The sequence below is a fragment of the Corythoichthys intestinalis genome, chromosome 10, assembly GCF_030265065.1.
Source record: "Corythoichthys intestinalis isolate RoL2023-P3 chromosome 10, ASM3026506v1, whole genome shotgun sequence".
In the NCBI taxonomy this organism is placed as follows: domain Eukaryota; kingdom Metazoa; phylum Chordata; class Actinopteri; order Syngnathiformes; family Syngnathidae; genus Corythoichthys; species Corythoichthys intestinalis.
In genome coordinates, this window is record NC_080404.1 from 25,156,589 (window position 1) to 25,175,401 (window position 18,813).

The window sequence follows — 18,813 nt, forward strand, 5'->3', positions numbered from 1 at the left end:
GGAATGGGAATATAGGAACTAGGGGGCCTTTAAGCAGCACTAACGCTGGTGCCAGTTCTTCTGTTGTCAAAGTAATGTTAATAAATCCGTCCATGTCGGGACTTTTTCCCCCCCGACGTGAATGATGCGAGAAACGGTGGATTTTTACCTAACGTTCCAACGACGCCACTTTCGTTCACCAACTCTTCCCACGTACGATTACACAGTTCAGTCAATCTAAATCAAAGGCCATTTGTTTGCAAAACCCCATTTTGAATACACAGTCAGAACCATCAAAAAGGTGTTAGCCACTCTCACCAGGGGGTTGGTTCTAGCAGGGACAACAAGTAGGGTCAATTGTCGTTTATCTGGTTTGAACGGTTTTCAAAGAGACTACAAGGCTTCTATTAGGGCCGTTGTTTTAACAGTGACAATGAGTGTGGATATTTGGGATGAAAAGATACATCAACGGATGGAAATCGATAGAAACATAAAACATCCATTGACATAGGGGCCGTTTACATGGTGACTCTCCGAGAATACGAAAAATTACAAATTTGTATTTGCATTTGCGTCTCCATTCAAACAATGTCGCAATTCCGCGTGAAAACAATGTAGTATTCATGCCAGGCCCTAGGGGGCAGTGCAGATTTACAGGGCGACAGAGTATAATGCACTTTGACCCCACCAAGCTCCCTCAGCCCGGAAAAAAATATGCTCGCCCACTCGAAGCAATTGCATTTTTCTTTTGTTCAAAAAGGCACAAAAATGGAAACATTCAACATATTTCATTTAAATTTTTTATTAAAACCGTAAATTAAAGTCGACATTCCGCCACATTTGCTGTTTTTAATGTTTAGTAACACCACTACGCACGCCCAATGTGACGTGTACGAGTGCTGACGTTATCCGCGCGAGCGCGCTGCGGGAGCCTTTGATATGCATGTCAAGGAAGCCCCCCCTCAATCCCCCGCAATCGGATTCTTCCACTTTGGAGGCAGGATTCAGAATTTTTTGTCTTCACCCACACCACATTCACGCGAGGCGAGGTCCGCTACTCAGTCGTTGCGTCTTTGTGTCGCAGAGTCGCCATGTAAACTGCCCCATAGTTTTGTGTAAAACTTGCTGTTCAAAGGTCGGATGTGCTTCAGCAATAAAAACCTTCCAACTGCTTTGTATATATTTTTGGTGGAACGGAACTGAAATTGAGGAAACAAATTCAATCGAATCGTGGCAGTGTTTGTAACATTGGCAAATGTTATTCACTGTAAAATAAAAAAAATATGCTGTAATTCAATAGTTTAAATAAACTGGACTTGTATTTTAAGTAAATAGGACTTAAGTACGGTAAATAGAACTCTAAATATTAAGCATACTACATTAATTTGATAAAATGAGTGAGGATTATCATATATAGCATAGAATTTAAGATTTTGAGTAATGCCTATTTACAATCTTATGTTAAGATAATTTACTGGAAGTTTTTTTTTTTTTTTTTTTAAACAGTGTATCATCGTCAAAAGAATTGATATCGCATTGTCATGAAATCAGTGATTACACCCCTTGCTGAGAGGTTTGTTGACACTGTTGTTTCTAAAGAGACCAACAAAATGGATATAGACAACATACTTTGTGGGTTCTGCATTTTGATGAATGCAAACAATTCTAGATATAACAACGCGGATTAGAAGTGTCTCATAACTGTACTAATGGAAACCTCAGGGGGACCATATAGTCGCGACTTTTTGGGTTCTGTCCTTTGACTACTGTTAAGGTTATAGAAATGACAACAGGCTAGGTGTTACACTTGTCTCCTAACCGTTCAAATGGGGTGATAAGTGATAATGTTGTAATAGAATAAAAGTCCTGTGTTTTGGAATATAAAATTCTAGCAACTTTATTGGCTCTAGTATGGTTCTGGTGCACTTCTGGGGACCTCAAATGTGGGCTCAAATGGCGGATTACAATTGTTCCTGTTTTCTGACGCTGTGAGTTCTAGAAGTGAATAACAAGGGTCAGCTAAAATTAGCAGCGGTTCAAATAGGGATTCACTGCCATTGACAGTGATCGGCAGATCCATTTGAACTTGGACAGCTTTTAACACTACTGTCCGTGCTAGACATCCGATCCACTTTTACTGGTGGTAGCATTTGAATGATTTCTGCGAGCCTTCCAGTCAAGATGGATTGGACATCTATCGTCCTCAATGGCAGCCAATAAGTTAGAAATTTTGATTGTTTCTACTCCAGTTAATTAATGCGTATCAACGCCACTGAAGTCACAGATTCACTTCCTACCCGTTCCAGTACAAACAGATCGGACGTCTGTCACCGTCAATGGCAGCCAATCCCGTAAATTTGAAAAATGGGATCAAATAAGGCACATTTTGTGGGAACCGAATGAAACTTCAAGGAAATCATCAGCATGATGTGAAGCAAATAGCACTTATATGTCAATTTTCCACGTTACAGGACAACATGGCAGCCGCACCTCCTTTACAATATCCAAAAAATGCTACATATCTGAAAAGGCAAAAGAACATTTCATCCTTTTTCTACTTTAAAGCACAAAGGAAGGAAACCGAAAGAGTACTGGCCAACCAAAAGGAGAGCAAAAGAAGAAACCAAAATGGCGAGGACCACGTACCAAGAAACATCGACGCTACGAGTCCACTGTCAACATTCTGAATGCGCCGTGCGCACGTGTGCAAAGCTCTACGGGTGAAAAGTGGTCACCGTGAGAATTATCTCAAAAAAAGAAGAGAAACGCCAACACGAAGGCATAAATATTGGAGATAAATAGAAATGTGAGAAGGGCAGTATATGTCTGCGGCTTGAACGACAAGGGTGCATCTGGAAATACGGCCATACGTCACAATAAAACGCTAACGCACAGAAGTATTCCTAAACATCTCCCAGATTGACCAAATTTCCGTTAACATCTGCTTAAAAAATGGCCACCTAACTTGCTTCCGCAAGCTGCCATTTGGCGCTGAGTTGACGGGAGCATGATTGATGTTAGGGTTACAAATAGGGTTAGCTATTGACCCCTTGCCACTGGCTAAATTTACATGGACAAAACTTCTTTAATCTGATCAGAGTTCGGATTCAAATCATGATCAGATGTACTGTGAAGTACTGATTAGGATTTGTGTTTATGTGTGTTTAGCCACTTCCATATCAACAAAACAACAAAGCTGTCCATTTGTACTTTAAACGTTAGCGATATTTAGCTAATTTTTCCAATTTTTCTACGATCAAGTCTTTGAAGATTGTTTAATATATCCGGCAACATGTTTGTCAGGCAAGTTGAGTTTTCGCGGCCGCCACTGTGCTTCTAATAGCTTCTGGAAATAACAAATGCCTTTTAGTACATAGACGTAGCCTGGAGTGGGAACCTCTGGCTAGCTCACGATACGATACGAGGCTCACGATAATGATCTCACAATAAATAAGGGCGTAAGTTTGGTCTCAATATTGGTAGGGACGATAGAACACACTTTTTCCTGGGGACAGGACATTAATAAGACCAAACAGATTGGTGAACGGGGGTCAGGGCTACATTTCTCACCAATGTGAACCTAATTAATTTATAGGCTAAAGGATTAATGCAAAATAAATCTGTATTGACTTATACTTACTTTTGCACTGCATATTTATAACATCTGATTTTTCTTAAACCTAGTTGAATAATTTTCTCCATCTTGTTTTGAATGTTAAAGGTTAGTTAACAGATAACAGATTCATGCGTCAGATTTTTCCCTTACTTTAAGAAAATGTTATTTTTTTCTTATTAAGCCCATTCATCTAAAACTTAAATTTTTTTTCACCTAAATCAAGACACAAATTGCATTCAAATAATGTTTCGATTAGGGCTGTCAAACGATTAAAATTGTTTAGCGAGTTAATCACAGCTTAAAATTGTAATTAATTGCGATTAATCGCAATTCAGACGATCTATAAAATATGCCATATTTTTCTGTAAATTATTGTTGGAATGGAAAGATAAGACAAGACGGATATATACATTCAACATATTGTACACAAGTACTGCATTTGTTTATTATAACAATAAATCAACAAGATGGCATTAACATTATTAACATTCTGTTAAAGCGATCCATGGATAGAAAGACTTGTAGTTCTTAAAAGATGAATGTTAGTACAAGTTATAGAAATTTTATATTAAAACCCCTCAATGTTTTCGTTTTATTAAAATTTGTAAAAATTTCAAACAAAAAATAAACTAGTAGCTTGCCGTTGTTCAGCACCACCAATTCTCATGGTGCTGAAAACCATAAAATCAGTCGCACACAAGCACCAGCAGAGGGAGACAAAACTCCAAAAACACAAGTAACAAGTGCACATGACACTGTACTGTCATTTTAATCTGTTTGAGAGGGGCATGTGCGTTAATTGCGTCAAATATTTTAACGTGATTAATTAAACGAATTAATTACCGCCCGTTAACACGATAATTTTGACAGCCCTAGTTTCGATGTAATGTAATGTTTTGAACAACATTTATCCTTGAATTAAGAAAATTTCTGACAAACAAGCTTGTTTGAAAGATTAAATATACAAACTTTTTGCTAAAAATAAGTCTGTATTTGCAGCCAGCTATTTTTCTTATTTCAAGAAATCTAAACGAGTAAAATTAACTTGAAGCACTGGCAGATAATTTTACTTATTACTAGATTTACACTGAAAACAAGGGAATTTATGTTTTAAAAAACTACTGAAGAAACAAGAAAGTGCGTCTTAGTGGCGGGAGGAGGGGGCGGGGGTCAAGTCATCAGCCAATCAAATGTGTGTTTGAGGGAAAAAACTGGACTGGCACATTCAGCTAGTGAAAAGGGGTCAATTTAAGTCTGAACATAATGAAAATAATTCACTTAACAATGGTAGGGTCAATTCCATCCTTACAGAAGACAATCTAAATTGCCTATAGAACCGAATTATATAATGCAAATAAGGTTTCTTAAAAGTTGGTGGGGACAATTTGAGCATGCTGAAAAGTTGGTAGTGTTATGTCCCTACCGTCCTTATGCAAACCTACGCGCTTGCGACAAAACTATTATCAACGTGTTAGCAACTATTATCAATGAGTCAGGAAATCATTACAGGATATTCTACAAAACAATAAACAGAAAAACACTATTTTTATCCTTCTGCTGTGAATTGGAATGAATTTATCACTAGTAGACCTCCAATCCATTTGAAGTCCCCTTCAAATGGACTGGATGTCTATGGCGGTCAATGGCAACCAATGACTTTAATTTTGGGGCATTTCAGGTCATTTGCTGTTGATTTTCAGTCACGTCCTATTTATTTTGGGGCATTTATCCATCACTTCTTGTTAATTTGGGTCACTCCCTCGAAAATCAGAAAGACTGGCTATCAATTCTCTGGTTTCGAATGAACCAATGTTCATTCAAACTTTCTAGTCTAACTGGATTGGGTGTCTAGCTCTGTCAATGGCACGTAGACACTATTCTAGTGGAAGACTTTGGTAGCAACTTGTTGGTCCCTTTTTCTTTTTAAACCGCGACACCTTTTTAAAATGTTATATAGCGACTCTTAGCAGGAGCATACCGATAACCTTTGGGATATAAGGTATAACGATATTTTGTCACACCTCTACTGACGTCCCAAATACTGTAGATTTTTTCCTAATATTTTGAAGTTGGTTTCCATTTGCGATGATCAGATTATATACGAATCGACATAAACACCCCTTTCTTCGGAATAAAATCTTGGATCGCGTGAGAATATTCTAAATGCTGTGTGTACATGACAGATTTTTATTCCGATCAGGTTTTTAATCATAATAAATGTGTCAATGTAAACGTAGCCAGTGACGCATTCCCAGACGCGCCCTTATCTCGCAAGCTGCAGACAGACCCTTCTGGAGAAAGGCAGCTTTGATTGACACGTTGAGGGCAAGATTAAAAAAAGGGTCCAATGGCATTAGTCAGACGCAAAAGTTGCAGTAATTGGAGCAAATTCCGCTCAGTGACCCCTTCAACCACCGCTGCCCCCGACAAAGAGGATTAGGACCACATTGAACAAAAGAGAAAATTAAACCCGAATTGTCCAAAAATGACCAAAAATTAAGAAGTCAATATTTGCAGATCACACACAAAAAAGGTAAAATTTCAAGGAATCAAAATTGCAAGATCGTTAGAATGAATAAATAAAAAAAGTATCAAAATCAGTCATATTACCGGAATAGTTGAATATATTCAACATTTTTGATTCCAATTTAAAATATGTTCAAATATGGATTTTTTTTTTTATTTTTTATTTTTTACAAGAATTAAAAATAAAGTTGATTGTAGGTTGGTTTGGTTTATTTAATTTTTACGATGAAATAGTTTAAATATTACCATAGTAAAATAGTTTTTAAACAAAATAGAGTAGGATTTTATGAAGCTAAATTGGCAAATTTACAAGCTAAAAGCCATTATATTATGGAGGAAGTAATCATTTTCTAACAACAAAGTCAAAGTAATAGTAACAAATTTAAATAAAAACATAGTTAACGTTTATGGGGGAAAAGTTGGAATAAAAAAAACAGTTTGAGATGGAAATGAAAAGTAATACAAAATAAAAAAATAAAAATAAAAAAAAATGGTGAGAAAAAAAGTACTTTTTTGTAGTCATAAAAAATTTTGTAAGGGACAAAAAGTCATCATTTTACATAAAGATGTCATTTCATAAGAGTGCAACAGGACTATAATTAAACAATAACGTCTCCATTTTAAGAGATTAAAATCATAAAGTGGTCTTGGGAATTAACAAATGTTGTGAGAAATAATTATTTTTTGCGGAGTTTGTCACTGATAGACATCCAATCCATTTGAAGGGGGAAGGGTGGCAGCGAATGAACAAACATTCGCTTTCAAATGGATTGGACGTCTATAACAAACAATGGCAACCAATGAAGTAGTAACACATTTTAATGAATATATAATGTGAAATGGCAAAACTATGGCCGATCATGCGATTCATAGGGCTGTTTTTTTTTTTTTTCAATGTGGCTGTAATCCTCTCGTGACGGTGGTTAACTTTTAGCCTCATCACAAATTGCACAACAACAACAAAAAATACAAAAACAATAACACCCTGTGGTCACGCAATAAAATAACATCCAACAAAGTAGAAGTATACAAGTGGAGCATATCAAGATTGTACTTGTATTGCATGTTTTTTTTTTTTCGTTTTTTTTTTTTAATGTGTGAATACTTCCCACAGATTGGATAATAGCTTAATATATATAAAAATGTTTTATTGTCATTTGACAGCAGCTAGCGCTTGTGACATTGTCAGGGAGATAAATAAGTTTTATTTTGCGTTGTTGAGAAAAACATGCTTTCACGTACGCATTTGGACTCTGAAAACGTACATTTTGCATGCTTCTCAAGCGGGTAAAGCTCTTTTCAAATGTATGAATTTTGTGTCCAATTTTTGGGATGAGCAAAAAAAAAAAAAAAAAAAAAGCTATTTTGTCAATTTGAGAAATGTGTTTTGTACAAATTTTGTTTAAAATGGAGTTAAACTTTTTCTTTTCTCAAGCGAACAAAAATCAGAACTTTGACGAAAAATTTGTACGAACCAATTTTGGACTTTAACCCTTTTGATGCTTTAATTAATGCTGCCTTCACATGACTTGGGAAAGATGATCCCTACCACTTGAATTACGAGTGTGTCCTGTTCATGTGATTTTGTTGCGGATCTAGAAAAATATTTATGAGGTAGCTAGAGGGAGGCAGCAACTTTTCGAAGGTGACAAATATTTCTTGATGATATAAAACATCAGTGATTCTTTGAACAATGATACGGTATTCTGCAGCGATATGATTCAAAGGCCTTCGATCGATTGTATACAAAATGACAGACACAATCAGTTCCAATTTATCTAAAGCGATAAAAAATGCCCATCAGTTTTGATCTAAGAATTTTGTTGATTTTTTTTTTCACAAAATGGCATACCAAAAATGGAATCGTTTTACATTTTGATAGAATTCAATTCACTTGTGCTTAACTTTTTATATTATTATTATTATTGTAAGAATATTCACTGACACCCCAACTTAATCGATGGCAGTAAATATAAAATTTAAGTTTTCATCAGTGCCGACTGGGGTGGCAATTGGGAGTGGCAAGCCTATCATTTAGGGTGGCAGTTGCCAACCCCCCTCCCCATGTCACTGGTGGATCCGCCCCTGATTGGAGGAGAAAAAAAAAAGCATGCAAAAGAATGCATCAACATCCAAAAGGTAAGGTTTTGTCTGTAACTGAACATTTTAGCACTTAATCACACTTGGTATAGAAATTATTATTTTATTAATGTGTACAAAACATTATTATGCGCCATCAAAAAAGTCAAAGCTGGTTATGAATAATCTTAAAAAACTTCTAGTTTCTTACCATTCACAACTTCTTGTTTGTGCACCGCCATTTTGAAAAGTAAAAGGTCCACTCATCTGGGAAACTCCGGTATCATCATAAAATCCCAGTTCTCCAATAGAAAATACGACTAGAGGGTGCGTTCACTTGCAGTTTTCCACTCGACAAGTGGTAATTACCATATTTACGACACTATATGAAGGCAGCATTGGGACTTAAAGCGCTCTATTTTGTCTTTTGTCATGAAACAAAAGCAAAAAGCTTTTTTCCAGACTGTTTGTTTTTAAATCCGGATTGTGTTTCTCATAAACAATCTGACATTTTGTGTCAAAAGAAAAACCTCTCTTTGGGAATCAAATTTGTCATAAAGCATCTTATTTTCATTGACATTTTGGCTGGATTTGCGTACTGAGTGGTCCAAATATATTAACAGCAAGTGTCATTGACGATGATAGATGTCAAATTATGTGTATCTTTTGTCACTCATATGTAATACCACCGTCAATGGCAGCCTGGCAGCCAAGGAGTTAAAAAACAAAACAAAACAACAACAACAACAAAAACGAGTAGGCTCTCCAACTCTCGGGAACAATTTGGCTCAAATTAGCTTGAAAAAGGTCCAAAAATTGCGCAGGTGGGTCGGGCTTGCAAGTGTGCACATATGTGTAATATTAGCATTAGCCACCTAGTTAGTGACTGGAATGACAAAATGGCTTTAAGGCAGGTTTAGTGTGCATGAGGCGAATGCCTGTTGGGCGGTCAGGGGCTTTGCTTCTAGGTGGCCTGATCCAAAGCTTGGAGCAGGTCGCAGCCTTGGAGCAGGTGCAGGTTGCCCTGCAGCGGAACGTTGACTTCGCATTCGTAGCGGGTCAACTCGGGCAGGAAATTCGGCTCCAATGATGGGCCCAGAAGACGACTGGCAAGACCTGCGAGGGGGAAATATGTGAGGAAAGCGGGTCACAAGTCGCTAACGTCGAGCTGTGCCTCACCCGTCATACTTCCGGGATATTCAGACTTTCGGTGCTGGGGCGGAGCGCTGAAACACGGGATTCTGGTGCCGAGCATCATCTGGATGGGCGAGACTGTATCGGGCAAGGGTCCCGCTCGAGTGTCCGTTTCACCCCTCATTTTCTTTTGCAAGCTTCCTGGCGCCCGATTTTGACCCTTAACACAACAACCAAAATAAATAAATTAGCCACATGGACAAAAGTATACAGAAAGCGAAGTCTTGTGGGGTGCTTTTCCAAGAGGAAGCACTTGTTTTCATATATTACTGTAGGGAAAGTTATTGTCCTAAAAAAAAACAACAACTCATTAACAGTGCAAATGACAGTGACAGACGTCCAATAATCTGGCTCTTTTCATCTGACTCTTTTCATCCGACTGCTTTCTATGCGTTTAAATGATTTTATAAACAGTAGATGAATGGCAGCGAATGAACGTTCCTTCATTTGCTGCCAACCCTTCAACTTCAAACTGATTGGACGTCTATCACCATCAATAACAGCAAGTCAGTTGAGAATATTGGACATCCATATGTTTGAATTGGACGACAGTATGTTCATTATTTTGACATCACTTTATGTAACTTGTAATCCTCCGATACCTGTTCATGCATAGTCGCTGAATGTTAATTAACTCACCATCATCTGCCCGAAGGAGCGCTTGATGTTTTTGACCGGACTCGCATCTCTGTAGTTGCGCCCCAAATCTTCCACGGACCTAGGCAAACACACACGTTGAATTCGTCGACAATCATGGATAATAAATGATGCTCTTTAAGGTGTGTTGTTTTATTCTCGTCGTGTTTTAGAATTAATGTGCACAGTTAACATTTACGCTTTCCTTACTTCACCAGATAGGATAACTTCTGTCGAATCAGCCTTTGCTTTGTCCTTGGCCACGTGGCCCCAATGTAGTCCATTCTATTCTACTGTACTCTATGTTGCTTTCCTGCCCCTCACATCACATCTTTTTGTTTTCCCCTGAATAAAAAGGGTTGAAATTACAGCAACCAGAGGGAGCAGCTACCAACCTTCACAAAAGCTACATCGACCTCCTGCGTGGTCTTTTTAACCAAGCTAGGTATCTATCTATCAATCAGTCTAACATTTTCTTGGTCCTTTCTTGCCTCGCCGCAACCCTTTTTGGCTGTGGCGACTTTCCAGCAACCGTTTTTTAATAATAATAATTAGTGCTGTCAAATTTAGCATGTTAACTATTTTTTTAATTAATCACATTAAAATATTTGATGCAATTAGCGCATGCATGGAATGACCCGTTCATGCGTTGCTTCAAACAGTTTACAATGACGCCGTTTTAGCACATTGAGAGCGAAAAGGCAGAAAAATACGAGCAGACACAGGCGTTCATTGGACCGCCCCTTATATTGGCTAAAGCTTTGGCAACTCTTTCACAACAAATATAAGTACTGTGGCGAACGACGTGGGGAAGAATGACAGGAGACGATCTTTTTCTTAACACGCTTAATTGAACACAACGCAAAACATACTGTATACCATTTGTAGCCACCACTGACAGTCACCACTGAGGCTGCCCAACTTCCCATCATGCATTTGGGCAGAACAGTTAAGTCGCTAATTTTATTTTATTAATACGACAACATTAAGAGGGGTTTTAATATAAAGTTACTATAACTTGCACTCACATTTATCTTTTAAGAACTACAAGTCTTTCTATCCGTGGATCCCTTTAACAGAAAGAATGTTAATAATGTTAATGCCATCTTGTGGATTTATTGTTATAAAACAAAAGCAGTACTTATGTACAATATGTTGAATGTTTATGTCCGTCTTGTATCTTATCTTTCCATTCCAACAATAATTTACTGAAAAACATGGCATATTTTAGAGATGGTTTGAATTGCGATTAATTACAATTAATTGTTTTTTAAGCTGTGATTAACTCGATTAAAAATTTTAACCGTTTGACAGCCCTAATTATAATAATAATACATTTTATTTCTAGAGCGCTTTTCAAGACATGTAAAGACGCATCACAAGAGAGATAGGAACACAATACCATAACAACAATAACAAAACAATCATAAAATTAGATTAAAAGCAGGACAAAAGGACATAAAAATTTAGGCGGTCAAGATAAAACCGAGATAAGAATCATGGTGGGTAAGAAAGAGTAAACAGGTGTGTTTTGAATCTTGATTTGAAAAGTGAGAGGGTAGATATATTGTGAAGATCGAGGGGTAGGGAGTTCCAGAGCTGCCGAGCACAGTGACCAGTGTTGTTAATCTTACTTTAAAAAATTATGGTTACAAATTACTTCTCCCAAAAAGTAATTGTGTTAGTAACTCAGTTACCTGAATGTAAGAGTAATTAGTTACTTGGCAAAGTAACTGGTGATTATTTTCATGTTTTTTTTTCCTCAAAAAAAAAAAAAAAAAAAAAGGTCACACAATGTGAAGTTTAAAGGGTTTTGGGGACAATTGGCCCTAGCCCAATTCTTTACCCTAAACTTAACTATACACAGGGGTATTGCAGATATTGCGATAACTAGATGGTAATCTTTGCTATGTGTGGAAGTCATTTAATGTTGTGAATCAACTGTTAAAGTTGTTAATATTGCTGCCGTTATTTCATTAGTTCCCTTCTGTCTACTTTCGACATGTGTAAGTTTTAAAACTGTTTCATCATTTAAATATAGATTTAAGTCATGATTTTGCTGATTTAGGAGCATTTTAGATAAAAACACTTAGGTTCGCTGGGAGGTTTCTCTACAACAGAGCCTTTCTGAGAGGTCTACTGCTTTAAGATGGCGGCTGTTTACTAACGCATCTAGTTCTTTATACATGCTGCTAATGCCACCGTGTCAGTCATTTGCATCTAGTTCTATATTATGTGACATCTACCATAGCATCATGTGGGCGTAGTTTGTAGGCTATCAGCTACAGTCAGGTATTATGGGAGCCACCTAGCATCGCGTTTGCAACGCCGTCACAACTCCCTTGCCTCCTACCCACTCCTGCTCTGCTCTCTCGTCTCCGTTAGTCAGTTTCTCTCTGACTTTTCTCGTGTCATATAACTACGTTGCCAAGATGAGAAATTAAATATATTACTCAATACTAAAAAAAATAACGCCGTTATATTCTAACGCTGTTAGTAACAACACTGACAGTGACCAAAAGCTTTTTTTTGGGGGGGGGGGGGGGGGGGGGACTTAAAGGTGGAGGATAGAGGAGGAGCGAAGTGAACGGGGGAGGGAGGCGCATTTAATACAGAGGAGATTGTATAAGTAGGGAAGGGCCAGGCCATGGCGGAGCCCGAAGAGCAGTGAGTTACAGTAATCGAGCCGGGACTAGTAATCTAGTAAAGTGACTAGTAATCGAGCCGGGAAGTGACTAGACTGCAGACAAGAGTGGAAGTGTTATGGCTGGTGAGAGAAGGGAGGCTGCGAGAAATATTGCGAAGGTGGAAATAAGCTGATCTGGTGCTGTCGTTGATATGGGAGCTGAAGGAGAGCGTGCTGTTGAGGAGGACACCCAGACTCTTAACCTGAGTAGAAGGGGAGATTGGTACATTGTTGATGGTAATAGAGAAGTTATTGCCACTAGAGCGCAAAGTGTTGTTTCTTACAAGGAAGACTTTGGATTTTGAGCTATTGGGGAGGAAGTTGGAGAAGAACCAAGTGTTCATGTCTTCTAAACAGAGGGTGAGGGAGGAGGGTCGAAGGGAAGACATTGGCATTGAGGAAATGTAGAGCTGGGTGTCATCCGCATATCAGTGGAAATGAATATTGTGTTTGTGGAAGATGGAACCGAGGAGGAGAATATAAAAAATGAAGCTAGTTTTCATTGAGGAAATGTGATTTTTCTGGTTTGTTGGCGCCTGAGGATTGACCCAATTCCAGATTACATCAGAACAGTAACATCATGCAATCTCCTTTTGATGAGCTTGTGGAACAGTGGAACTCGTACACGGAGCAGTGTGGCTATTTCGTGGAAGCTTACAAAATAGCGGAAGAGAACGTAATGCCCACGTTTTTTAGCTGTATTGGGCCAAAAAATTGGGTTCCGATACAATGTCAATATAATTGCGTTTGAAGGGTGTAATATTAGGAAATCAAAATCATATTATTACACATCTTAAGACGTGCAGAGTTTAACTTTGGTCCAAACGCAGCTTTTCATTGCCACAAATTTGACCCGTTCTGCTAGTTGACAGCAATCAAAATACCCCCGTTTCTTTAACATATTCAATCATGGGTGTCGTCACCTGTCATTTTGCATGCCATGCAGCAGGTTCTGCTGGAAACATGGCTGCCGCTCGGTCGCCATAGAAAATGTCTTGTTGACCGCTTGTTGATGGTAAGTCAAAAGAGGGTCCGGGGGCCACTGCAGGTTCTGAATGCCACCCATTGAAGACAGGGGGGTGCTGGCCGGTGCCCGGTAAGGCGGGTTCTGCGCGTGCCCAATCACGTAAGCACTGGCCCTCGGGTCCAGAGCCCCTTGACCCCGGGCCTGCTCCTCCGCCCAGGAGGGGGCTGCGGTTGGCGGACAGTAGCGCTCTTGCCTGCGGGGCGGGGAGGAAAGGGGCTGGAAGAGGCTGACAATGTTGCTGAAACTCTGCTGGGACGGGGGGTGTCCACCGCCGATCAGCGGGGAGCCTCTTAGGGGCCCCGCGTCCAGGGGCTCGGCCTCGGGGTTGATGGGATTGAGCTGGAAGTCTTCTCCGTCCATGGGGATGTACGGAGCCAACGTCTCCAAGTCAAAGTCGCTCAAGTCCCGCTGAGATAAAAATTCCAGAATTTGAAATTCATACAAAACACTCTTGTGCCATTGCTGATGATAGAAAATCATTTGGTTCTTTTCATCCTTCTGCTGTTTATCACTAGTAGACATCCAATAGAATTTAAGTGGGAGAGCCGGCAGCAAACAACAACTACTACAAATGACATACTCTTAAATTAGTAGCAGAGGGATATCACTGGACGCCAGATGATTGGATGTCTATCATTGTCAACAGCACTGAAAGAGTTAATTGGCTATTCTACTAGTCAATGAATTAGATATTGTTGCCCTAAAAACCTTTTTAGCCTCTTCAAAGTAACACCCTCGTTGATTACACAAACCATTAATACATAAATAATTACATAGGTAATGATTACATAGGTAATAATAATTTTTAAAATTCAATTCAATAATTCAATAATTAATTACAAAACAAAGTCTTATTGATATTGTATTTTTTTGTTTGTTTTATTTACAGTAGATATTTTTTATTTTTCTTTGAACATAAAATGGGGAGAAAAAAACGGTAAATATTCTTATTTCTGCCGTCCTTGAAGAAAGCTGACTGATCAAATTGGGTTATTTGCTTTGGAAAACTATCATAGAATTACATGGTTCCATAGTATTTATTGTCTTTCTTCAGCACACAAGTTTTGGTTTCACGACTGATTTTCATAAGGCGAATACTCTATTTGAGTAGTCAAATATGAAAATGATCATTTGTGGCGGCCCTTGTTAATATACAATTTGCTGGTTGAAATGTAAAACCAGACAGCACCTAATATTTTTCTTAAAAGGAAGCCAATTTACAGCTTTTTAAAGATGTTTCTCTTAATTGCCTTCCCCAAAGGAAAATGACACACTCACACACCTGAGTCTTTGCAGAGTTGTCGTCCTCCGTGTCCAAAGCGAAAAGCTTTTCCGTCAGCTCCACCTTCAGTTCTCCGTCGGTAGTGTTGAAGTAGTCGCCGGGGCTGCTGGGCTGAAAACCACCACCAAAAGATTCTTTAAAATGTCACTTTCGCTATGTTAGGGGGCGCCGTGGCCCACTCTCACCGTGGAGCAGCTACTCAGACTAGGGGTGGCACTGCAGGGCGGCGGGATCTGCTGTGCCGTGAAAGTGGAGGTGGCAGCGGCAGCCACGCCGGACACGTCGCCAACCGCCGGAGGGGTGGCGGCCTCCAGCATCTCGTCGGCCCAGGTCGGGGTGCCCCGGACGGGCATGGAGGCTGAGGGGTGCTGGGCATAAGCCAGCGCTGGTCTCTCAAAAAGAGGATGGCCTACCACAGCACAAACAAGTAAGTAAGTAAGTCTCTTTAAGTAAGCCAAATCTGCCAATTTTTATGTCCACTTCATCCAAAATGTAAAAGCATGTTTAATGAATTTTTGACTTTTGACTTTTTTTTTTTTTTTATCGCTTTTACAAAGGCCCTTTTAAGCAATTTTAAGATCGCTTCCAAGTTGTCACATTAGAACTAGAAGGATGTAATTTAACTACAGTTATCCCTCGTTACTTTGCGCTTCAAACTTCGCTTCCCTCGCTCTATTGCAGATTTTTTTTAATGAAAAAAAAAGTGCAGTATTTCATTTATCAATTTATAATTTATCAAAATATACATATAATTTTTTTTTTTTTAAGTATACTTTGGGGAAAAAGGGGGAAAACATGTCTAATCTCTACAATGCTTTTAAATCTGAATACATTGAACACATCAATTTTTTTTCTTATGTAAATAAGCTCTGCCTCTACACATTCAAAATAAAGTACAGTTGATTTAAATGATTTTTCTATTGTTACTACTAGGACTAATATTTATTTTTTTACAAAATATGATGCCTGTATTTTTATTATATAAAAAAGAAAGTAAAAATAAAGCTTACATTAATTATTTTTTTGGTGCCTGTATTTTGCAATATTCTATATCTACAATTCTTTTTTTTTTTTTTGAGAACACTTTACTCAAATTTCAGCCCCTCCTCCATTAAATACCCCCAAAAGCGGGTGATATTCGGATAAATTTGCATATAAATAGCTTCTTTCCCCCCTCTTTTTTTTTTTTTTTTTTTTTACAAATTTGAAGAATATTTTCCCAAAAATTCAGACCGAAATCAAGGCTGATGATGGTGTCTCCCGCTGTCGGTGCCAGCTGTGCAAGCTCTTCAGGTTCCTCCTTGAGTTTAGTGAAGAGCGCCTCGTCGCTCCCTCCGTTCTCCCCGGTGAAGAACACGCCGGCCATTTTTGGCTTGAACAGCGCCTCTGTTTGCTCCAGAGAGAAGATGGTGCTTTTCTCCTCGATGTCACTGTGTTTTTCAATTAAAAAAATAAAAAGTAAAAAAAAAAAACACTGAAAATGTATTTTTCGGGTTACTTAACCGGGAAAGTTCCCTCGAAATTTGGTCCCACCTGAGCACGTAGTTGACACAGACGATGCACTGAGGCTGCGAATTGCGGCCGTTGTAAATGACCGTGGCCTGCGTCTCCACCCACACATAGCCACCGCTCTTAGCTAGCATTCGGTACTGGCTGCTAACTGCTTGGCCTTTGCTGCACACTGAACAAAAAAACACATTAAAAATGAGCTCGAAACAATAAAACAATATCAAACTTTCTAGCAACATTTTACACGTCCATCATCATTATCGCCATAAATAGACCTGATCCTGCAATGACATCTTTTCCAGCAGATGGCGCCTAATTTGCAGTGACTTGCAAAATTTTGGGACTATGACATCTCTAAATTGGTTCCCCCACCAACTCTATGTGAATAATGGGTGCAAGGCTATTGAAAAAAGCAGCACAAGTAATCCACACAATTAGATCCAATATCAATATTAATGAATTTATAATTAAATAAAAGACATTACGCTAACTTAATATACAGCAGTCTTATGTCAAAACTACTAATTACGTAAGTATTAGTAGATAATTAGATATCTTTACATTGTAGGTTAAATATGCATGCTCCTCCTTATTTGATAGTTTTAGTTTGCAGCACTACTTCATGCATTTAACATTTTTGGCCAGTCAGTTTAATGTCCACTCAAAAAGTCAGGTGCGGAATTTGCATTACTATATCAATTTTGAGTGCATTCCATCATATTTGCCACTAAAAACATTTTTCCCCCCCCATAGTCATGAAAGATCTCCACCTCCATTCTGGGAAAATTGTAACCTCTGAGATGAACAGAATGTTTAGTAAATGGCCCAAAGTGACATTTGCTACAGTGCGTGGGAAGGAAGCAGAGGACGCCAGTTCGTTGACCGGCGATGAAGAATGTTTTGTAGTTTGTGTGCGTCTTACTGTTCTGGTGACTCTTAGTGACGCTGTCCAAGTCCAGAGCGTGATAAAAGTCGTAAACCGACCGGCCCAGGAGATCGTCGGGTGTGTAGCCCATCAAATCGCTCACTCTGGAAAAAATATCAACACACACATTATGAATGGTCATGTTTCGGTGCCAATGTTTTTGGGGCAAATTGATGTAAAACTGGCAGCCTCTGGGTCAGTTATGGCCTGCCGCATCTAGTTGTGCAGCAAGTGTAAGTCAATCAAGTGTATTGACCTCCTGTTTTTCGCTAGAACAGAATTTATGCTAAATTGTCTTACTGAGTTCATTTTGTCTACACTTATAGATTAGTTGAATTTTTCTTTTATCCCAGACAATTGCTTTAGGTTGTTTTAATTACCTGACATGTTTCGGCGAACACTTCCGCTTTCATCAGTCACTGGTGTTTGTGTGATCAACTAATGGATGAATGCGTGACTCACCTGTCAGATTGACAGCTGATAAAGACGCGTCACACCAACACCAGTGACTCTCTGATAAAGGTGGAAGTGTTCGCCGAAACATGTCAGGTAATTAAAAACACCTAAAATAATTGTGTGGGATAAAAGAAAAATTCAACTAATTTATGCTAAATTGTCCGTAGTCCAAAAATAAAAAAATATTGACCGTTTTTTATTGTTTAGACAATTAAATTGAAAATTACAGCTAAAAATGAGAAAATCCTAAGGTAATCATTAAAAGATAAAAGAATAATAAAAGTAAACATGGAATATTAATACTTAAAAAAATTTGTAAAGTATTTAACAACTTTCTTTTTTCCAAATAGTTTTATAAAGGAGAATTTTAAAAAATATATTAAATTACTATTATTTTTGTGTACTTATGCATTACTGCAAAGCTTTTTTACTTTATTTATTTATTTTTTGTTAAATGAAAATTCAGGCATCAAAGGATTAAGAGAATAAAAATTAGGCTAAACAATTTTGAGGTTAATGTCTCTAAACGGTTAATTGACAATCAAAATAGACGACTCATTTGCTGAACGATTAGTCAATTAATTGTGGCAGCCCTAGTTTACCTACCATTGACGGCACTAGACATTTTGACATTTAGACTTTCAGTCATAATGGATTGGCCGTCTATCGCCCTTCAATGGCAGCCAAACGAGTTAAAAAAAAAAAAAAAGAAAGAAAGAAAAAAGAAAACGGGTTTTGCGACATAATCGCCTTCCACGGGGATCGTGTCTGCCGCCCTCTACTGGCCATCCCGTGCAAACCCTTATGCGTGCTCGCCAATGACGCACGACTTTTTGACAGGAGGCACTTTTGACTAAAAAGTGCGAGTGCATGTGTGCGAGTCCTCTAACGAGCGCCA

The 18,813-nt window shown here is 38.5% G+C and overlaps 1 protein-coding gene across 3 annotated transcripts in view; it reads right to left on the reverse strand.

Moving 5' to 3' along the window:
• Nucleotides 1-6,993: 6,993 nt before the first annotated feature.
• The window catches only part of epas1b (endothelial PAS domain protein 1b), a 54,790-nt gene continuing 42,970 nt past the window's right edge, over nucleotides 6,994-18,813 (reverse strand). For all 3 annotated transcript variants that reach the window (XM_057847661.1, XM_057847660.1, XM_057847662.1), the window contains 9 exons: nucleotides 17,457-17,563; nucleotides 16,559-16,706; nucleotides 16,259-16,455; nucleotides 15,211-15,434; nucleotides 15,026-15,136; nucleotides 13,640-14,151; nucleotides 10,034-10,112; nucleotides 9,380-9,554; nucleotides 6,994-9,316 (listed from right to left, as the gene is read on the reverse strand). In XM_057847661.1, coding sequence (XP_057703644.1) covers nucleotides 9,165-9,316; nucleotides 9,380-9,554; nucleotides 10,034-10,112; nucleotides 13,640-14,151; nucleotides 15,026-15,136; nucleotides 15,211-15,434; nucleotides 16,259-16,455; nucleotides 16,559-16,706; nucleotides 17,457-17,563 — 1,705 coding nt within the window. In that variant the 3' untranslated portion in view covers nucleotides 6,994-9,164. The remainder of the gene's footprint in view (nucleotides 9,317-9,379; nucleotides 9,555-10,033; nucleotides 10,113-13,639; nucleotides 14,152-15,025; nucleotides 15,137-15,210; nucleotides 15,435-16,258; nucleotides 16,456-16,558; nucleotides 16,707-17,456; nucleotides 17,564-18,813) is intronic.